General features: G+C 56.0%; 1 protein-coding gene and 1 long non-coding RNA gene across 2 annotated transcripts in view; one reads left to right on the forward strand and one right to left on the reverse strand.

Moving 5' to 3' along the window:
* Positions 1-597: 597 nt before the first annotated feature.
* Positions 598-22,713, reverse strand: part of TTBK1 (tau tubulin kinase 1) — a 40,547-nt gene continuing 18,431 nt past the window's right edge. The window contains exons 14-15 of the mRNA XM_036916797.2: positions 4,258-5,828; positions 598-3,597 (exon numbers count right to left, since the gene is read on the reverse strand). Of these exons, the coding sequence (XP_036772692.2) occupies positions 3,246-3,597; positions 4,258-5,828 (1,923 nt within the window). The 3' untranslated portion in view covers positions 598-3,245. The remainder of the gene's footprint in view (positions 3,598-4,257; positions 5,829-22,713) is intronic.
* On the forward strand, positions 4,847-6,834 carry LOC130681285 (uncharacterized). Its single transcript, XR_008994328.1, has 3 exons — positions 4,847-4,985; positions 5,279-5,405; positions 6,656-6,834. It is a non-coding gene; the product is annotated as an uncharacterized LOC130681285 (long non-coding RNA).

The raw sequence follows: 22,713 nt of genomic DNA on the forward strand, positions 1-22,713 counted from the left end.
ATTTGTGGTTTTCATAAATTTCGCTAGAATAATGACCACTGTTACTTCTTGTCTGTGAACTGTGGTCCTTTATATGGCAGTGAAAATTCTTGCTCCCTCCCTCCCTGCACAAAGCTAGAGTTAGAGTGTCTGACCCTTGGGAGAGGCAGCCAGAGGAGCTGAGGGAGTAAAAACTTTGCTATCAGAGACAGCAGGGCATTTCCCTTCCATGGGTATGATCCTGAGCAAGTTACCTGTATCTCTCTTGAATGTCCATTTCCTCTCTGTAGAGATGATCTGCCTCCACAACGGTGCCTTCCCCACTTCCCAACCTGTGCTCTTCTTTCCTGCCCACCCCCAGCCCCAGGGCCTGGGCTTTGCCCTCTCCCCAAAGGAAGAAGAGTCCAGGCCAACAAAAAGAAAGGTCCACAGGCTTTTTAATGGTGTGATGGCTACTTCCCTTCCGAGACCCGATCTGATGATGACAGTGGCTTCTAGGGTGTTGGGGAGGCAATGGACAGATGCAGGGTGGGTAGAGGCCATGCAGTGACTGGGAAGGCATGGGGAGGACATTACATTCTGATTGGCATGTAAACATTCTTCAGGGGCTTCGGGGGTGGGGGGCAACTTCCTCCCCCCCCACCTCATACCCACCAGGGCTAGTCCCTGGAGCTGAGAAGACTGAGCAAGCCAGGCCTCTTCAAGGAGCTGGGAATGGGGGAAGCCCACGTGCCTGGGGCATGGCCTCTCTCCTGCAGCCCCTTTGTGCACAGTGCAGCTGGGGTGGGAAGGCGTGTTCTGGAGTGAGCAGACCAACACCTGAGCCAGTGACACAGGCTGGCCTGATGGGGAAGTACTGGAGGGGTGAGGTTATGGTGTGACACTCTCTTGCAGAGAAGGGACTCAGGACTGGAAAGACTGGGTGGAGAGGAAGAAGCTGAAGCTGGGGGTGGGGGTGGGAGGGGGCCACTGGGAGGTGTGGTTTCCTCTGCCCTGGATCCTTCCTGGGGAGAGGAGCAGTCACTCCCCTAGCTCCCTCTGGCACTCACCCCTACCCCTCCTCCCCATGCCTTGGTGACATTCAGTGATGCAGAGGCCTGAGGTCAGCTGGGAGCCCTAGGGAGGTCTGGAATCCCCAGGGCAGACAGGGTTTTGCATCTCTGCCCTAGAAGCTGGAGGGTGGGATGAGCCTGGGGCTCTCTCAGGCCATCCCTTTTTCCTCCCAACACTGAACCAGGGAGTTGTTGGTCCTGGGTAAGGGGCAAGGCTGGGGGCCCTACATTCACAGTTTGGTTGGTGGCAAGGAGCAGGCCCAGGACCTGGGCACCAGAGGTCATGCCCTGGTCCCCAGCTGGCACGAGCTGATTGTCATTCAGAGAAGCTCTAGGTGGGAGGGAGTGGCCCCTCCTCCACCCCCTCTGCTGGACCCAAAGGGTGGTAGAGGCCTTACAAGGGTCTTGGGTTGACAAAGAGAGCTCTGTCTGGAGAGGTTTCCTGAGTGTTCTGGGAGCCTCTGCATCAGCATGGTTGGACTTCAAAGGCTTGTCCACCCTGGAGTCCTCCCCTGGGCTGGTCTGCAGAGAAGCCACCACCTTGGGAAGCAGCTGCCCATGCTGCTGACTCTCCATGAAAGGCTTCAGCTGGCATCACCAGGCTGCTCCCAGGGCCAGCTTTCTCGCATTGGTGGCTGAATGTTGCCAGACCACTGGGGCACACTGGGCCCTTTCTTCCTCTTCCTTTGGTGGCCTTCCCTTGCTCTCTCTAGCCCAGGGAAGAACAGAGGGGCCAAGCCAGGGGACAGAGGCTGTGGGTGCTGAGGGCAGAGGAGGGATACAGGGGCTCTGTCCCAGATAGGCCGGGTTGGCTGTCCCTTCTGCAGCCAATGGACTGCTTGACCCAGATGTAGGCAGCTGAGGCTCATGATGAGGTGGGATGAGCTATGCAACAGCCAGACCCATATCCACTCACAGAGCAGCACAGCCCTCACCTTCTGCAGGGACAGCTCAGCCACATGGTTTGGGGTTAGGACAAGAAGGGACAGGCTGAAGGGTGAGCTGGGGGAGGAGGGAACTTGGACAGACCCATCACACAAGCATACAGTCTGGAGATTAGAAGGGCCTTTCTGCCTTGCTTTGAGTCCAGGGGCCAGCTGTCTGTCGGCCTGTTTCTGCTGTCTCTGCTCACTGGGGGAGATGATGGTCTGATCCAGCCCACTCCCCAAAGCCAAAAGGATAGAAAGAGTGACCCAGCCAGAACTGAGTCCCTGAATCTCCAAAGAGCCAGTGCAGAGATGATAACCAGCCATTTTCCACCTCCACTGAACTCACGACATAGGGAAGTTGGTTGAAACTGCAGACAGGATTGAGGTTAGATGGCAGGAAGGGATTCCTGATGGTGAGAGGTCCTGAGCACTAGAACACAGGGCCAAGGGATGGGGGGGAAGTTCTTTTCTAAAGCCCCCTCCAACTTCCCACTGGGAAACACCTGCCCAGAAAGGCAGCCCACAAACACTCTATGGTTCCCACTGAGGCCCCAGCCCACAATAAGAGTGGGGGGTCTTTGCATCCTTCCCATCACCTGCCCTCTACCTTCCACAGGGGTGATCAAGATGGAGCTGACTTCGGAGCAGGTCACACCTGCCCGCTCACACCTGAGTAGACCAACCACCACTAGGCCCCACCTCCCCAACCCCAGACTGCAGCTGAGAAGAGGCCTTTGGCCTACCACTGCTCCCAGGAGACCCTGGGCTTGGCCTCTAGAGGGAGGCTGGAGCCTCCACTTCTGGAATTTGACGCTGCCTTTCTGAAAAGGGAGCTTTGGCTGGAAGAGGGTTAGGGGGAGGGAAAGGAGCCTCAGGACGTGTAAGCAGAGGTCCCTGGGGAGGCATAGAGAGCAGCAGAGGCCTGGTGGGTGCGCAGGGCGTCCCCACTGGTGGCTTCCTCATCCTTGGTGAAAAGGGGCTGAGCCTTCCCCGGGATAGAGGTTGAGCCTGCCCCCGAGGGTCGGCGGGAGAGGAGGAGGAGGGGCTGAGGGGACAGAGGGGAGGCGGGCGCTCCCCCCCCCGCGGCGCGGCGCCCGCCATTGGCCAGGCCTGCGGGCGGCGCGGCGTGTGCTGGCGCGCGTCCTCGCGGGTGCAGGCGGGAAGCTGGGGCCGCGGGTGGCGCGCGTCAGGCGCGTAAGGCTGTGCTGGGAGCTGTTCCAGTGTGGCCGGCTGCGGGTCGGGGGCCGGGGTAAGGGTTGGGGGCCGCAGAGAGCCGCGCAAGTCATTATCTGGCCCCGGCCCGGCCCTCCGCGACCCCCGCCCGGCCTTTGGTTGCTGCGCGCTGAGTCTGGAGTTTCCCTCTGGGTCCTTTCTTGGGGCCCCCTGGGGTGGGGGTGCCGTCTGGCTGGGCCCGGGACTGCGGGGCGCCCCGCGGTGAGGGGCCCCCCGCCCGGGCCTGGTGAGAGGGGGAGGGGCTCTCTTTGCGGGACAGGGACTGGCTCCTGGGGGTCGCAGGGAGGCCCGCACTGCGCGGGGCAGGGGGCCTGGGGCCTGCTTGGGCTCGCCCTGGGCCCGCGGACTGTTTGGAGCGATGGTCAGCAGCAGGGGCCGACCCTGGGGGCTTCTGCAGCTGGAGCCTGCGGGCGAGACGGAGGGCGGAAGGCAAGAGAAAAGAAGAGGCCAAAGAGAGGAGAGACATTTTCAGAATCACCTGGGCACCGAGCCTTAGCATCCTGCATCCTCAGAGCTGGATGAGACTGAGACCGTGGCTCAGATGGGTCAGTTGAGGCCTAGTGCTGCATTCTCCCAAGGCAGGACCTCTGGGGGCCACACGCTCCCAGGCTGCAGCAAAAGAGCTTACTGCGGGCTTTCTTTGACCACTCTGTTTCATCTTGAAAATTCTCATCGATTTTATACTGTGTAATATACCCATGTTTATATTAATATGAATAATGTTTTCTCAGAATTATTCCAGGCTTTATCCTTTGGCTTCAAATGTCCCATGGCACACAGAGGCTGTGTGTGGACCCCAGTAGCCCCCCTCAACCTTTCCCAAGCTTGGACTCCCTGGCACCCCTCCAGATATGCTCACTGTAGCCACTCCCGTGAGCCCAGGGACAGGGCTGGGACCTGAGTCAGAAAAGAGATTTAGTTGGGGAGGTGGTGGACAGGAAGTGTACCTGGGGGTCCTTCCTGAATCTTCAATAGCCCCTGACCTTGGCTCTGGGGAAGTCCCTGCTGGGGGAGGCCTGCGGTCAGTCACCCTCTGCCCACCAGGCATCGGCAGCAGTTCTCACCTGCTGGTGATGGCTGTGTCAGATGCTGGAGCCGCGCCATGGGGTCTGCCAGGAGGCTGCTGGGCCAAGGCAGGTGTGGGCATGCGGATGCTGATGGGGCGGGGAATCCGGCTCCGGGTGGCAGCTGCCCGCCCAGCCTTCCTGGGCGCTGCGGGCTCAGAGGCGGGTGTGTCCTCCTCGGAGCCCGTACCTGAGAGCGTCTCAGAGGCACGGCGCTGCTCCTCGCTGGAGGAGGATGAGGCCCCAGAGGCCAGCCGCAACAGCAGGCGGCCCTGCCTCTTCTCCATTACCAGCCGTGCCAGGTCCTGCTGCGGTCGGGCCCTCTTGCCCCACCGCTCTTTGGCCGACAGCGAGCCTGAGGGCTCTGAGCCTGTGTCCTCCTCAGACAGCAAGACAGGGATACGGCTCCTGGGGCACGGGCCTGGTGTGGCATGGCGGCTGGGGGAGACGGTGGCCAGTTTCTCTGGGCCTGACTCCAGTGGGGCTGGCCTGTTGGCAAGGGCTGGGCCACCGGGCAGTGGGTGTGTGACCACCTCCAAGGGGGCACCCCCAGGGGGACCGGACAGGGCACAGCTCTCCAGCCCTGATGGGGTGATGCCATTCTCCAGGGGCACAGAGTTCCCCGCCTCCACAGCCCTCCCATCAGAGGGCACCTCCAGGCCCAGCTCACCCCCAGTGCCCAGATCCTCAGGCCTCGAGGCTTGTCCACTGGAAGACATGACATTGAGGTGAGTTTTCTCTGCGATGTGCACAAAGGTCCTCTCGACTTTGGTAAAGGGTGAGGAGGTGACTGCCACGCCCCCGGCCCCCGTGGCCACTGCCCCGGCCCCTGGCCCTATCCCGGGCCCAAGGGGCTTGGGCTCAGACTTAAGGACAGAGGACAAAGTGCCTGGCTCAGACACGTCCAGCTGGCTGCCCATGGGCTGGGGCCGTTCATGCTGAGGGGTGAGTACAGCCAGAGTGCCCAGGTCGGGGTCGGGGGCCAGGTCGGCAGTGACGGGCGACTTCTTCATGTCACCAGGGGAGACGAGCACCAGCGTTTTGGAGCCCTCCTCAGGTTCCAGGTCCCCGTCAGCCATGGAGGCCCGACCCCTGGACTCCTTTTGATCGTCAGCCAGCAGTGTGGATGGGGCGCCCTCTTGGCTGCGGTCAGTGCTTCTCTCACTCCCTTCACTGCTAGAGCCACTGCGTGGCCCCAGCACCTCCCCCAGGACTACCGCCTCCTCCTCCTCCTCCTCTTCCTCCTCCTCCTCTTCTTCCTCTTCTTCCTCCTCCTCGCCCTCCTCCTCCTCTTCTTCCTCCTCCTCCTCTTCCTCCTCCTCTTCTTCCTCCTCTTCCTCCTCCTCCTCCTCCTCTTCCTCCTTCCCATTAGCTTGAGGCTGAACAGAAGGCAGCGGGGCCTGGGGGGTGGTGAGCAGCATGTGCGAGAAGCCCACCCTCCGGACCCTGTTGAGCAACCGAGCCCGTTCGCGGTAATCGGAGAGGTCTTTCTTGAAGTCCTGGTAGGGCAGGCTGAGAGGCACAGCTCGTGGGAGACCATTCATCTCAAACGGGGATGCCACGGAGAATACCTGCAAGGGGCACACACAGGGTCCGCTGAGGCCACCCAGCCTCCTGGGCCCAAGAAGACCTGGACTGCCCCCCAAGCTAGGGCGCCCACATGCCCAGGTGGTCCACCAGATTATGACTCCATAAGGGCAGACGCTGGGTCTGTTTTGTTCATTGCTATATCCCCAGGATCTACAATGGTCCCTGGCACCTAGTAAGTGCTCAGTAAATCTCTGATGAATGATTGTGTCCATGCTCCAGGCCCCCTGAGGTCCCAGGCCCTGGTCCCGGTGGCTTTTCTGTCTCCCAATCTCCTACTTCTCCAGCTCCTCTCCTTTCCACGTGCATCCCCAAACCCAAAGCCAAGTCTAGTTCAATGAGGAGAGGAAAATGACAACTACAAGGCATCATAACCACCAGGTAGACCAACCCTCTCTTTTACAGATGAGTAAACCAGGCCCAGAGAGAGGCAGCAAGTGCCTGGGTCAGCCCTCACTGCCTCCTCACAGGACTCAGTTCTTCTGCAGCCAGGGAGCTGGTCACCAGGGCCACTAGAACCTACGAGGTTCTAACAGACAAGGGCAAAGTCTGGGTTGTCCTCCACCCTGCAAAGTGCACTGGCACTCCAGCCCCCTTCCCTCCTGCTCCTTTCTGGCCTGTCAGCCAGGTATTTTCCAACCCTGTACAGATGTTTTTTGAGCTTCCAGGAATTCGCAGCCAGCCTGACAGTTCTTTTTGCTCAATTAAGTTTTCCCCTTTGAAGCTTTATACAGAATCTTTGGCAATGTTATGGGTTGTTCTTGGCTTTCTAGACTCCTGATACAACTCTCATTAACCTTGTTCCTTCCAGACGGAAAGACCTGACCACCTTATCAGACTTCAGGTACTGTGCTTTCTCCAGCTCCACCTTCATCAATCCAGACACATCGCAGTCACCCACAATGCACCGGGCCTCATAGGGCTGACATGGCTTTGTTCCAAGTGGGATGATAATGATGATATCAGCACTTGGTTAGCCTTTTTGAATACACCAAGCCTCTGTCTTCCTACACACAGCCCATCCAGACCAGAAGCCCTGGAGACATCCCGACATCAACACCTTCAGGTACCATCCAGACTCTCAGGGTGTCCTGCCAACTATTGCTCTTAAACATCCATGTCTGCTGCCCCAGCCCCATGAGCATAGCCCTGTCCTGTCTGTCTAGTGGTTCTGCAGCCACAAACCTGTTTTCTCCATCCCACACTGCCCATCTAACCTTCCCACAGCCTCTCAAGTGATCTTCCTGAACTTAAATTTGATCCTATCTCTCTCTGCTTCAAACCTGAAGAAACTTACAATGGCCACCACAGTCCTCAGAAAACAGTTCCAGTCCTTGGTTTGGCACATAACAACCCCACTCCTGCCCATGGTCAGCCTCCTACCTTCTGCTCCAGCCTCACTTCTAGCAGCACCCTCTGATGCCTGCCATTCGCTCCAGCCTTGCTGACGCCCAGCCGCTCCCAAATGCCTCATTCATCCACACTGCTGGGTCTTTCCCTAGGCAGCTTCCTCTGCCAGGGGTTCCTCTCACTGCCCCTGCCCCCCTTCATGTGACAAATTCCTGTTCTTCCTCCAGGACCCAGCTCAAACAGCTCCTCTTCCAAAAGCCTTCCTGTCCACCTGCCAAGCAGACTTCACCACTCTCCTTTCTACTTTCCCACACCCTTCCCATACAGAACCTTCCACCCTCCATTCCACACTCAGATGTTTATATGGTTCTCTCTCCTGATAAACACTGAGCCCTTTGAGGGCTTTTTATTTATTCCAAGAAAAAGTCCTTGGATATCTGTTGTCTTGGCTACCATGGTAGAGGCTTAGAATCTGTAAATTCAGTGTTGAACAAGATGCATATGGTCCTTGTTCTCATGGAATATGCAGTTTCTATATTAGGAAACGAAATGGGGATAATACACACTTTACAAAGGCTGTGGTTATAAATAAGGTCATGTAAGCAATGAGTTTGGCCTAGGGCTAGCTCTGTAAATGTTAGCTCCCTCGCACCCCCACTCTCTACCCCCTGTCCTGCGTACTCTGGTTTGGAGGTCACTGCCTTCCTCCCAACCCCAGGCTCCCAGATGCCACACCTATGGGGGACAGGGGGGTGGGAAAAAGAGGGGCTCTTCTAGCTAAGGTCTCTAGCCCAAAGGCTGGTGGAGGGGAAGGCAAGAATCCCCAAGGCCCGGGATCTGCCCAAGGCTGTGACTTCTTCCGCCCCAACTGCTATAATCTTCTTCATAATTAGACCATCCATGAGGACTTGATGGGAGTGGATGGCAGTGAGGCAAGAAGGGTAGCATCAGTCCCTGGACGGGACCCCAGCACACCCTGTTTGAGCTAGGCAGGGAACTTTTTTAGAGCTTTGTCCCCTTCACATCCAGTCTGGAAGTCCCCAGCAATTGTTTTCTTTTTCTACACCACATTCACTCTTCATTTATGCACTCATTCACTGAACAAACATTAAGTGCTGGTTCTGCGCCAGGCCTTGTGCTAGGGCCCTTTGCCATGATTAGTTACGGTAAGGCTGGAGAACATGACTACACAGAGGCGGGGGTTCTGGCAGCTCCTGGGTGAGTGGGGAACACAGGGAGGTTGCTGGCCCTCAGAGCCTGGGACAGGCAGACACACAGCTCAGAGCATGTCTGCCTCCGTTCTGGCTCATAACTCAACCACCTAGTACCAGACACATCCCATCCAGCAGAAACTCCCATTTTCCCGTCCCACTGCTAACACTTTCAGGCATCCATGGCAGAACCGCCTGTTCCTCGGACCAAGCTGTGGATACCTCTAAGCCCCATCCACAGGATGGAGCCTCTGCTCACAGTGCTCAGGTTCGATGATCAGAGCTGGACCCCTCTCTCCTTCCATTGCAAAGCCTTCCTCTTCTATTACATGGAAGGGAAGAGGAATGAAAACTAAAGGTCAGACATTGGTGATAGTATCAGACTGGAAAATGGAAGCCTGGAGAGAGCCACTGACATGCCCTAGTCACAGAGCACATCAACCAGATTGGCCTAAATGCAGAACTCCTTCCATTGCCTCACTGGCCCCCCACCCTCCCATGAGGGGAAACTGGGGACCCTCTGGCCTTTAGCAAGAAGGGCTATGAACCTCTGAGTGGGAACAGCTTTGTCCTAAGGATCACTGCCAAGCCCATGTTGGCCTGGGCATGCTGGGCTTTCTGTTTTCAAGTCCCTCCACACACACCCCTGCCCCCACTCTGGCTCTGCGCTGGAGAGGGCCAGGCCTGGGCTCAGATTCCTCCATTCCTCAATGATTGGAAGTCCGTCTTCACCCTCTCCCTTTTTTCCTGGATGCCTGAGCCCAATAAGTATCATCCAGTTGTCCACCAGTCCTGTGCTCATTCACTCAGCCCGCGATCACCAGACAGCTGCTGTGTGCTTGGCCCTCTAGCCTGAGGACACCGTGGGAGGGGGACAGCAGTGACACCCTTCCATTCCAGCTCAGAGAGAAGCAACAGCGCCGACTGCCAATGAGGGGAAGTTGGGGCCTGGGGATGCTCACATCTTCCTGCCCCCTTCCCAGGGCAGCAACCCTTTGATTCCATTTTGCTTATTTTGGTTCTCCAGACTGGCTTGGCAGAGCCTCTGGGTGATTTTTAAAAACAAAGAGCCCTGAGTCCTACCTCCCAGATTCAATAGGAAAGACGTGAGGCCCAGAAATCTGTTTTAAGCTCCCTGGTGATTCTGATGGGAGTATGGCAAAAGGTGGATGTGGTGGGAGAGAACTGTGGGGGTAGGGGACGCAAGCCACTGGAGTTGAGCCATTCAGAGAGAATGAAAGTCCCAGCCCTCTGCTTGCCTCCACTGAGCCCAGCTTCACCAGCTTCAGAGCCCAGCCCAAGTCCCTCGTGACGTAAATGAGCAGGAAAGTGAGAGGGGTAGATAGCCAAGACTGATCTTCCCCCGCCACCAGCAAAATGGCTCTCCTCAACCTCGACTTCTCTGACAGAGACACCAGGGGCAGGTTAATTCACATTCCCCCATCCTCACATAGTCCACAGAGCAGCTTTTCTGCCTGAACGCAGGCCAAGCTAGACACTGCACACCACACATCAGCCCACAGTCCCAAGGTCAAAGAAGCGGACTGCCAAGCAACAAAAGCAGGAGGGTGAGCCCTGACACCCCACCCCACTGGGCAGGGGGTCCCCACCCTCTCATGCCTTTATGCATCTCATCTCCCCACCCCTTATGCCTCTCACAGTGACCCCCTTCCTCTTACCTCAGTAGCCACCTGTGCTCACCTCCCATCTCCCCTCCTCCCCAGGGGAACTCCCCCATTGCCATGATTGCTGAGCCTGAAAACTGGAGATGAGAAGTTGACTAGGTAAGTGGCTCCTCCACCCACCACAGCCTTTCCCAGATCTGTCACCTGTCCGTCTAGGTCTCCACTCTCAAACATCTACCAGGTCACGAGCCCCCCCTCTGCTCCTTCACCCCTGTGCAGGAGTGCTACCATCCCCAGGCACAGTGACCTGGGATGGCCATCTGGGTGGAAAGGACAAGATAACCTGGGAGGGTGACTGCCTCCCCTAGGCCACAGATCCTCACACACTCGACCCCAGGCCTCAGTGTCCCCAACCCATCCCTCCTGCCCCAGACAAGGGAGCTGACAGCCTAGGGGCATTCTAAATGTTGATCCTCAAGAAGTGGAGCTATAGTTTGCCCTTGTGCCCCCAAACTTGCTCTAGGCCCCAAAGAGAAAAGTGTCTTCCTCCTTTGGCCTAGTGGAGAAGGCTTGCAGAAGTGGATGGGGGACAGAGAGAAGGAGACAGAGGGAACCTCAGAAGTCTCTTCAGTCCTCTTCGCGTCCCAGCCCTCACTGAGGTGGTCCTTCCTCAACCCACATTCTATCCTTGCACCCCAGTCCCAGGCTCCGCACAATTCACACTCCCTCAACAGACCATTCTTCCCCCAGACCAGGGCTACCTCAGGCCCATCACAGAGGATTGGCCAGGGAAGCCTGCGCTCGTGGCATCCTGGCTTCCCATCCCCACCATAAAATTGGCTTCAATAGTCTGAGCCACAGAGAACTAACCGATGGGTGGGCTCACACCCCTACTCCCATCCCCCTCCACAAATTGGCAATTTGGAGTAGGGCCCTGGAGATCAGAGTCCACCCCAAGCCCTTCCTCCTGGTGAAAGGTGACTGCCAACAGGATGAGGTTTGTTCAAGTTCAAGGCGGCTGAAGCCTCCTGCCTCCTCCCCCCACCCCCTGACCCTCTATCTCTCCACCTGCCTAGGTCTTAGCTGCGGGGGTGGGGTGGGGGGGTGGGGGGTGGGAGTACAGGTAGGCTCTATCCGTTGATCTGGAATTTGTTCCTCACCCCATCCCTGAGCCAGCAGAAGACTAGCCCCAGGCCCCTGCCCAACTAGACGTCCACTGCCTCCAATGATGGGTTAAGAAAGAGGAGGGTGAAAGAAAGCAGGCGAGGCGCAGGTTCCTGGAAGGCGTCTTTAATCAGGATTTGGTAGTACACAAGCTCTCCGGATTGTCTGCATAAACATAAAGGGACTTAAAAAGGCACAAGATCCCTCGCACAGCGACGCACGACGGCAGGGCGCCTCCCCATTCCCGCCGGCGTGCGGCCTTGTGCGCGTGGGTGCGTGTCCGTGTCCCCCCCCCCGTGGCGGCGTCGCGCGTGTCCGTGTCGGATTCAAGTGTTGGATTTGTACAGTACTCACAGTCTAGGGGCGGGTACTCAGTGCATGCTTTTCCACCCGGGCCGGGGCTTCCCAACCTGCTCTGTACACTGAGGACGCACCCCCGGAGAGAAAGGGAGGGAAAACAAAGCGTCCCATCTTAGTGTGTGTGGTTTTGACTTTTTCGTGCATGTTTATGCTGGCCGGGGTCGGGGAATAGTGCAAGCTTATAATACAGTATTATTGCAGTACAAAACGGGGTGGGGGAGTGACAAGACGGGGGAGGCTCAGGAATAAACCGGCTGGGATTCGGGACCTCCCGGAGGGTCCTCTCACCAACCCCTTCCCATCCCTTGCTCTCCTCAACTCCATGGTTTGGAAGGGTCTCCCGCTGAGAGGGGGATCCTCAGAGTAAAGGAGCTCAGATGGGCCCCGGGGCTGACCTTCCCCAGTCCCACAAGCCTCATCGCTCAGGGGTCAGGGGAAAGCCAATACTGTCAGCCACAAAGGCCCTGAACCCTGCTTCCTCCCCCCACAGAAGCCCCTCCGAGGTCGGGGGTAGGGGTCGACGGAGCAAGTGCAAAGGAAGCAGATGTTGGTCCCTGAGTTTTATTTTCGGGAGTGGGGAGGAAGAAAACCTGGAAGAGGGGGCAGGCTTGGGGACCCCCAGGGCTCTCAGTAGTGGAGTGGGGTAGAGCATAAGATACCAACGATGGGGTGTGGGCAAAAAAGGGGTGTTGGTGGCTCTGAGAGACTTAGACTCAAAGCTTGGCTCCCCCTCACTCTGGGCTCTTTGGCATCCAAGTGCAAGGCCAATTTTGGGGGGGCGCGGGGTGGCAGCCCTGTGGGCGGTGAGGTAACAGGAATCAGGGGTGGGGCGACGGGGGCTCTTCGAGCCTGGAGATTTGGCCAGCTTCCCCTCCCAGCCCCTCGCCTGCACCCCCGTCCTGGAAGCACTGAGGGAGTGTCCCTACAGCAGTCCGCGGCCCTCCGGGGCCAGGGTCCCAGTGGCCGCGAGCTGCCGGAGGGGGAAAGCAAACAAAGTTGGCGCGGAGGCGGGGCGGCGGGTAGTGCTGACCCAGGGCAGTCCTTCGGTAGCGGGCAGCTCGGCGCGGGGGCAGGGCGCCGGGGCTGAAGTCCCTCCGGCCGCGCACGGAGGCGGGGCGCCCGGGCGGGAAGCTCAGGGGACGCGTGGGGCGGGGCCCTCGGAGGCCAGGGGATACCCTGCTCACGCCGCATAGCAGCTAGTTAAAAAGACGGAAGGTACATTCGTGGTGCGACGGCCGCTGGGGCAGGGGTTTGGGGGCGGGGCCCGGGGGCGGGATGGAGTGGAAAGTAGTGGTTGGGGGTCCCGTTACAGTTTTAAACTTGTGCGAGGTGGCCGGAAACGTGATCCCTGCGCTCCCCTGAGCTGGGAGCTGCTAGTTTACTGTCCGGAGAGTGGATGAAGTGTGCGCGCAGCTACGAAGTGTGTGTGCGCGCGCGCGCGGCTAATCGTGGCAGGATGAACCCCAGCCCCCTCACCCCTACAGCCAGTACAGGTAGAAGGGAGGGTGCATGGTGGGACTGACGGCAGAACCAAGTGGAAGGAGAGGTCTAGGAAGGTTCCCATAGTCCTTTGGGTTTCATTACCCCTCCTCCTCCACTGTTCTTAACTCTACTTGGAGAAGGAGGGGCCACGCTTAGGCTCAGGGGCTTCCTGAGCTGGGAAGCCCACTGGGGTGGTGTGGAGAACGATTTGGGGTATTTGAGGGATGTGGCAGGCTGGGAGCCTCTCCCTTAGGGAGAAGGATGCTTTAAAAATTTCAGAGGTTGACCCCAACAGTCCCAGGGGCTCCTCTGTTCCTAATGAGAATAATGCAAACTTTGGAGGCATGTCCCCCAACTTCAGGAGAGTGATTTGCCACACTCCTTGGTACCAAGGATGCCCATGGGGGTGGAATCTCAGTGAAGTTTGGGGTAGGGTGGGGTGGTATTCAGGCCCTAGAGGTCTATGCTTCCATCCGCAGGCAATAAATCAGCCCAAGGACAGCATAGTATACAGCATTCCCTGTGATCCCCCAGCCAGGGGCCTCACACCCTCCCTAAGCATGGTCCCCTCCCCTGGTCACCCAACACAGACACATCCCAACAGCTTCTTCTGCCCACCCCAGCGGCCCAGGCTTCACTAACTACTGCCTGGCCAGACAGCACCACCCACCCCAGAAAAAGGGACCTAGGCAGAGCAGAGGAGAGAAATAGTAAAGGGTCCTGGGACCCAACCCAGTGAGAGGACCCCTGGCTTTTCCTGGGATTGGAAGGGCATGCCCACCCCAACCTAGCCTGGGAAGCAAGGGTTCATGTGCCAGCATGGCTCAGAAGTACCATCATTCCCCCTCATGCTGGATAGGGCTATGCTTTTTTTTCCCAAGACTGGAAATCCAAAAGGAGATTGCAAGGTTCAGGGTGCTAGTGGTTGGGATGGGTGTTGAATGGTTATTGCTGTGACCTAAGCTGTCTTCAGTGCGTGGGGGTATTTGTTCATTTCTGAGGACTACTAAAGCATTTTACGCTGTCCTAGAGTCCTGTCCCACAGAGAAAACACTGGTCTTATGAGGAGGACCCCACTCACCACAAACAAGTCCACTGGCCCACACACACATTCAGTCACACATACCGTATGGTCACCAACATGTACACACAGCACTCACCACACATCTCCACTGGCTGTGAGCTGCCTCTTCTAAGAAGCCCACCTGGTTTGAGTTCCCAGGGAAGAACACTGCTGCCCTTTCAGCACTGCAGCCTTGAACAGAAAGAGCGATGGGGAGGCCTCAGGCTCACAGAGGTTGCAAACTGAGTTCAAGTTCTGCCAGAAACCGATTTTGTTTTGCTCACATGGTGATTTTTTTTAAAAGTTGTTTTTAAAAATTAAGTGCCAATAATTAAAAATCGGGAGATTTCACATAAAAATTGGAAGACAGTGGCAACAACTGGCTGAGCTGAGGATGATGGGGGAGGGGGCCTTCTGCCCCAAACCTGCCCACTTCCTGACACTGCTCGGCTCCTGTTGATGTATGAGTTGGTAACACCTAGCTCAAATTCCCTGGCCCAACTCATCAATGCCACTACTTGCCCCATCTGTGAGCCCAACTCCCAGGACCCCATCAATACAACTGAGGTCAGGGTTTTGAGCAGCTATTTTTTCACCATAACTCTTACTTCACCCACTAATCTCCAGAGCTGCTATGAGATGCTTTGGGGCCATGTGGGATTGAGAAGCTGGGTCCCTGGAGAGACAGAACCTACCATTTCACTCTGGAGTGACCCCCCCATTGGAACACCATCCCACACCAACATGGGAATGGAAAAGGAAGGAGAATCTGGCTCATAGAAAATTCCCTTCTTTTTTTAGATAGAATGAGGAGAGCCAACCAGAAAGGACAGTAAATAGAACAATACACAGACTAAAATACTCTAAAACTTCTATCAAACAAGACCTCAATTATTTGGCATTGGCAGGGGTTTTTATATGTAGTTGTAAATTAAATAATCTGGTTACTCCACTAAATGCACATAATAGTGGGATCTACCTCATAGCTATCATGAGGATTAAATGAGTTAATGTTATAAAGTGCTTAGATCACTGCCTAGCACATAATGAGCACTGTGTGCCAGTGACTGTTAAATAAAAGAAAAAATAAATAACTAGAAGCCACCTCTATGTGCAGCGTGTGCCTACAAAGTACAAAAACATCATTTTCAAAGTACAACAAAGAGTGCTGCCGCCTTTCAAAGCTGACCTTGGGAAAGCCATGCACTTTTTCCAGGCAGGGTATCATGTCTTGGAACATTCTGGTTTCCACTTTGACAAACCCTGCAGGAGAAAGAGCCTGACTACACTGCAGGCTCACACCTTCCCTACCTGGCCTGGGAACTAGAGACAGGCAACTCAGCTCCAATCCGTGCAGGATGCTGAAGAGCTTCACGTGAACTTGATCCAACACATGTGGCTTCAAATGGCCTTAGCTGTTTCCAAAAGTGAAAGCCACCCTCAAAAGATAATACCAAGATCACCTCCTGCTAGCTCAGAGCTTTATGGCTTACAAGACACTCCTCCACCATGGTGGGGTGCAGAAGGATGTTCCCAAAGAACAAAATATTTTGAATCATGAGCTTACTTTAAAGGACACACCCTCTCCCACAGGTATCAGTTCTGGAGTATGTGTGTGTGTGTGTGTTTGAAAATTCAGCTACCTTTAGAATGCTTAACAGGATTCCTTACCTCCAAAGGCTTGGGAAACAGAAATACGTATTTAATGCTAAAATGAGTCTGAAGCTAGTGCCATCATCTTTGATAAGTCACAAGGCACTTTTGGATCTTAGAATACTTCAGGGTCTGGTCACTGAGTGGGAGCTGTGCTCAGGGTTGCGCAGTGGAACCTCGGAAAGGGAATGCTGGATAACAGAGTACTCGGTTTCATCTAACCCAGATGCAGGGGCCTTCTCCCACTGCTGCTGACTTTTGGAGTGGCTGATGCACAGACTCCCCTTCACTTTACCCCCTGCCACTAGCTGGGAAGGATGGGAAGAGGGCCTGAGGGTAGGGAGGAGAATGTGGGGCAGTACCAGAAGGCAGGGAGTGGGGCTACTGTTCATTCCCCATCCCCACCTTTGTGCTTTGTGTTTTCTGTCCCTTCTCCTCAAAGGATCTACCCTGACCCCCTCTCTGCCTTCTGCCATGGCAGTATATGGAGCCACCCAAAACAGCCTGGAGGGCAACACAGACTTGAACTTGGGGAGGTTCAAAAGTGAACAGCCAGGATGGGGTTGGGGGAGGGGCTTGAGTACTGGCCCAGTAACTGGTCTGGCTTTCATTTCCAGATTGGGAGGGTGCTCTTGGCCCAGATATCCTCAAAAAGAAAGAGATTTTGGAGAAAGGAGTGTAGTGGGTGTGGGCATAACTCAAGTGAATGAACCATACCACATTGCTGGCCATGCATGAAGACAGTTCAGCTGAAGGACACTGCTCACCCACTTATGGCACCCCCACCCCCGGCTGGGGCAGGGGCTGTGAGGCCTCTACTTCAGCCAGAGATAGCTGAGGATTGAAAGGAGTTGAGTTGGGAGGGAGGCAGAGATCAAAAAGAGAAAAGGGTAGAGAGAGGAGCCAGAATGAGAGTAGGTACATAGGAAACTACCAAGAACTGCACAAATAATCTTTCTGACTTCCTAACACACGCACACACACATGCACACTCATGCACACCCACACATAAGGCTGCAGCACTGCAACTTTAGTGGGTACCATTCACATTAGAGTCTACGTAAATGGCATGCCCTGAAATTGTGCAGTGCACAGCCTGAGCATCCATCCATCGCAGCCCTGCCACATGCACAAATGTTCATACAAAAGCACACTCATAATCACAAGATGCACACAAGCACATACAAAGATACAGTCTCATGGTAATAAAAGTTTTGCAAACCTTCAGGCCTCCTCCCTTCCTATATAGGCACTGCCCTCCCTGGTGCCCTCTTCACCACTACCCCATTACCCAGGAGAACAGAAGTGCTGGCTGACATGGACAGGAGGGAGGAAATGAACCGTGGTGATCCCTACAGTGACAGGTTGGGGGCTGAGAAGTGGACATTCTGGCATCCTGACCCCCTACCCATCTCCAGATCCCCATCTGATCTGCCTATACTGTGTTCTGCCTTCACCACAGTCCCTGGCCCAGCTGGCTTGGCTGAGCACCTATAGGAAGGAGTAATCCTCTGAGAAGGGCAGTGGTGGGGCTGCTGCTGGCAGGAATTTATGCTGAGCTCTCAGGTCCTGCAGCATTCTTGACAACCACCCTTTCTGCCACTGCTTCTAGACTAGCTCCCGTCACCCGTAGGTTCCAGAGCCCTCTCAGCAGTAGATCTGAGGCCCCTCTTCATCCATCCTCAGCTCCAATCCCACTAGTGGGTGATGGCCCATGTGCCTTTGGAGAAGGGCAGCACTCAGTGGACTGAGATGCAAGAGTCAGGAACTCTGTCCTCTGTGGCAACGGCATGGCAAAGGCCCAGTGGGCCACAGGGCTGCTTCCCCCATATCTTCAAGTATAGAGGCACTCCCCTCCAAACCTTGAACCTGGCTGGCCAGGCTCCCATCTCATACACAGGACCACGCGCCTTGCACCACAAGACAGACAGACACTCACATCCCAAGGAGAGGGTCCTAGTCTTCTGCCACTCCCTTCAGGGATGGGCCAAGCCCAGACATGCCAAGAGATTGCAGATTAAACAGAATAAACCCTATGCCAGACTGACTCTGACCCAGCATGCCTCATTTCCCTAACACCTTGGTTTCCACTGGCCTCTAGAGCCACAGGTGGCCCCAGCTGATGCCCCTGTCCTGTCCTGGAAACTGCACCAACAGCCCCACCCCTCCCGCACCACGTGGCTGGCACCAAGCAAAGGGACAGATGTGGGGTGGGGATATTACAGTACCTTGGGCCAACGTTAATGGGGGCCGTATTGCCTGATGCGGTGGAGTGGGGTGTGTGAGTGAATGATTATTGCGTCCTGGGAAGGAACCATGGTCTCTGCTTGCTCCCCACCCCCCCCACCTGCCCCCTCCAGGAGGGGGGGGGCCCAGCCTAGGTCTTGTGGGTGAAGCGGGCCCACACCTGCTGTAGCTGGGACCGCGAGATGCGGAGCACCGAGGGCACGAGTCTGTGGTTGCCAGCGGCGAGGGGCGCGTGGCGCCGGTGGGGCGCCCGCACGGGGCTGCTCTCCGCCGAGCGGCTGCGCTGAATGAGGGAACCGGAGGAGCCCGAGGAGCCGCCGCCGCCGGGGTGAGGGTAATGCTCGGTCTCCAGCGTGGAGGAGGAGAACACGGAGGACGCCAGTCGTCGCAGGGGGCTGTACCGCGGGAGGGAGTGCCCCGAGAGTCTGTCCTCCTCCAACTGAAAGAGACCAAGAGAGTGGAGGGAAAAGAGGCGTCAGGCACAGACTCGACAGCTCCATCTCGGGGACCACCCACCGCTCACAGCCCCTGCGGCGCTGGCGTCCTAGGCAGGTGGGCAGGGTCGGGCAGGGTGTGTGTGGGGGTGCACAGCGCCCCCCCCCGTCCAGCTGCAGAACCTAGGCTCCGGCCTCCAGCGCCCTTCCCCCTCCTTGTCCTCTCTGGCACTTCTCACACCACGGCCTCCTTGCAGAGACCTTGGTCACTCACCTCCTCAGGGAAGCCTTCCTGGCTTAGCCCCACCTAGCTCAGCGTTCCCTCTGGGGGGCGGTGGGGGGAGATCCTCCCCCTCAGGAAGGCCCCTCTGCGACTGTTACCTGCCATGTGTTGGCAGCTGATTGCCATCTGCTTTCCAGCTGGACTGCATTCTCCTGAATTCTGGAGAACATTCCCTGCACACCCCCTGCCTGGGCACTCCCGCCCCCATCACCTGGTGGGGCCACAGGGTCTTAACAACAGAGTGTAGTAGACGGGTAGGACTCTGGAGCCCCACCACTCATATTTGAACCTCAACTCCACCACTTACTACCTCAAACAAGCTACCTCACTTCTCCATGCCTCAACTTCCTCACCTGTGAAATGGGGGCAACAGTGGTCCCCAGCCATAGGTTGTTGTGAGGATTACATGTTATTAGAACAGTACCTGCCGTGGAGTAAATGCTGTGCCAGGTAAGCTGTGTGGTTACCCTTCAAATCAAATCACTCTTGGGAATGAGGAACGGGATAGAGGAATGGAGGGCGGTGGCAAATTAAAATCATTTCTCCACAAAGTGTTTTTCTCCCCATCCTCTCCAAGGCTGAGCCACAAGGCAGCCCATGGGAGGGGATTGGCCACCTCGCTGCCATCAGGAAGAATCCCACCTTGTGCCCTCCTGCCTCATGCCCTCAGAGGGAAGGGAAAGTGGACTGAGTGTCTCCAGCACGTGGGGGATGGAAGTGGTGGCTTGGGCATCACCAAACCTTTCCCATCCTGACCCCTAGCTCTTCCTGGGGCTGAGGCCAGTGTAGATAGATTTTGGTGGGGTAGTGGGGACTGGCTGGGCCAACTGCTAGAGGCTAAAGCCCAGGAGGCCTGGAACACTCAGCTCCAGTGTCTCCCCTTGCATATGTCAAATGGGGACACAAGGATTCAGCATGGAACCTCCAGCAGAGAAGGGAGGAGAAAGAATTGTCAGATGGGATTGTCTCTGCCCCTACCCTCCTTTGCCTTCCAGCTTCTTTTTGGCCAAGTCTAGGATTCTTCTGAGCTGGTCCCTTCTGTGCTGAGGGTTAGGGGTCTGAGGACCCCCCAGGGATATCAAGGGACAGACGCACCCACAGTTGCCCACTCCCCTTGGAATAGCTCAAGGTTAACACCCCAGCCAGTTTGGTCAGCTACCAGGGGGATTTGATCCTATTCCTTCACACCAGATAATACCTGTGGCCACCTATGTGTCCTCAAGGCCCAGCTGGAGTACCACCTCTGTGAGGCCAGCCAGCTTTCTGGGCAGTCTCCTTGCTCCCAGTAGAGAAGAGTTCTCTGCGATCTCGCTTATGGCCCTTGATCATAAACATCCATGTTTACACCTTTGCATCCGTACCTTACCCCTCCTGGCTGTCCGAAAGGGCAGGACTATGAAGCCTTATGCATCTTTGTCCCACTTCCCTAGCGCAATGCCTGGCACGTGGCAGAGAAATGTCCTAGTGGCTGCCAAACAAAAGTCCATGTACTCAGGGAACGCTGACCTGCTGGGTTATCAGCCAGACAACCGGCAAAGGATGGCAAACATCCCTACCCCAAATAACAAACTCTCACTGCTTTCCCCTCTGCCCTTGCTTTCCCAGCCACTTTTAATTTGCAACTTTAAGTTCCCTAGAAAAAAAAGTGAGGTGTGTGTAAAGAAAACAATTTAAAGTATCATGGCATGCACACCAAAGAACAATAGATGCTCTCAGACTGTGCCTGGTTCCACATTATCCTTGTCCCTGCTTCCCATGGGGCAGCTGACATATCTTTAATGACTACTACTGTGAGGAATTCACACATCAGCACTGAGCAGTCAGCACGAGGTCTAGGAGGGGATTCCTTGCAGAAAGGTGGCAGGGTAGGGAGTCTCTATAGAGGCTTCCGGCCTGCTCTGAGCCACTTAATCCCGTTATGGGGGGTGCCAGTGTGCAGCCAGGTTTGGGAGCCCTCACACAGGCAGGGCTCAGGACTCCCTCCAGACCAAAGGATGACAGAAAAACACACCAGTCCATTTCTGCTTCTTCCCCTGCCCTTGAGGAAAGAGGGTCTCTGCTTCACCAAGTTGTACTGAAATACACAGCCAAACAGGCCTAGCCCATGTGCTCACACATGGACAAACACAGAGGGCGTCATGCACACTGACATGCTCACAGGCACACCTGCTGACGTGGCCCGGCCAATGGCCACACACACAAGTGTGCATGCAACACACACACACACACACCCCAGCTCTCTGACCCCGCATGAACCCTCTGCTCTCTCTGTCCAGTTTGCTCCTCTCCTAAACACACAGGCCTCAGACTGAGTGGTTCAGGGCACAACCCTGGAGCCAGCTTGCCTGAGTTCAAGTTCTGGCTCTAACATTTCCCAGCTGGTGACCCTGGGCTAAAGACTTAGCTCCTGTGAGCTTCAGTCTCCTTACCTTTTAAGTGGGGGTTGCCTATTCCCATTGTTGATGTGATGACTACTCATGTAAGATACGGAAGTGCCCAGAATGGGGCCAGCTATTATTAGTCCTTAGAATTATTGCTGTGATTGTTATGATCCTTCCAGCTCCAACATTCCAGGCTTTTGTACTTCTCTACACACTGAAAGGCCCAGTTCATCCTCCACACAGACATGTTGATGTGGACGCCCACATGGATGTACACATGTATGGGCACACCAACACACCAATGCTACACCAACAGAAATGCACACACAGTCGTGGTATACTAACCAACCTCGCTTCTATATGCTGCAGGGAAGCCAAGGCCCATGAACACTAAACACCCCTCCAGACACACACAACTCATGTCTGGCTGAGATGGGCAGCGCTAGCCCATGTCAAGAGCAGGTCCTGAACCCAAGATGGACTGACTGTACAACAGGCCTGTGCCCACTCCCCCAAATCTCTCTCCTTACCCCCTTGGCTGTATTTTCCCCAATGTAAGGATGACTTTCAGGACACGGGTGGGAATCTGAAGGTGAAAAAAACCTCTCAGATAACTCAGCTCCATTACTCTGAGACCCGACTGGCCTACAGTCACCAGCAAAGGGCCAGCAGAGCCCAGGTCCAGAACCTAGACCTCCTACCTTTAATTCTGGGCTTTTTCTCTACCCCACACCACCACTGCCTGTCTTCTTTCTAGACTCTGCACTTCCTGTGGGCATAACCTATTGTGCATATGATCTCTGATGCCTCTGTCCCCAGTATGGTGTAGATGCTCAGTCCATGTGGAACGCGTAGGTGGTGCATTATTAAATCCATGCATGCATGAATGAATGAGAGGGGGCCAAGGGAGCCCCAAACAGATCTTGCTCTTTCTCCTGCTTCCCAAATGCTGGTCCTGGTGCGAACAATGTCCAAGTCTGCAACACAGTTGTGCTAGCTCACACCCTGCTCTGGCTGAGCCTTCAACTCAGGCCTGCTAGGATCTCTCTGGGTGGGGGCTCATGGTCCCCAATTTTGAGCCCCCAGTTTTCCAGAGTCCTGGGCAATGTTGGGGTATACACCTCTTGGTTCAGAGGTCCTCTTTTCGAGACACAGGGATGGAGCCTGAATACAGCCCTGCTTGGAGCTACCTTTCTCCAGGGCACCTGAGTGCCCCCAGGTTGGGCCTCCCGATCTGAACATGCAGCAGAACTGGCTCCGGCCCTGCATGCTGGCATCTCCCAGAGCACCTGGGTGCATGCCCACCACATGGGACAGTCGAATGGAATGCAGCACAGCCCTTCCTTGGCCCTCCCCAGCTCCCAGCTTGAGGGAACACGGACCTCATTCAGCACTCAGAGCAAGAGCTGATGCCACTTCCTGGCTCAGAGGTCAGCCTCTGCCCCATGCAGAGAAGCGAGGCCAGTGGCCTTCTGCCTTCGGCTGACACCCCATCCTTGTCAGAAGAAAATAACCAAAATGCCATGAGACATGCTGCAGACCCTCAACCCAGCGTATGCGAGTCGGCCACCCTCTGGCCTCTCCCTGCCCTGCCATCCCTGTCCTTCAGTCCTCCC

This window comes from Manis pentadactyla, chromosome 16 (genome assembly GCF_030020395.1).
Source record: "Manis pentadactyla isolate mManPen7 chromosome 16, mManPen7.hap1, whole genome shotgun sequence".
In the NCBI taxonomy this organism is placed as follows: Eukaryota; Metazoa; Chordata; class Mammalia; order Pholidota; family Manidae; genus Manis; species Manis pentadactyla.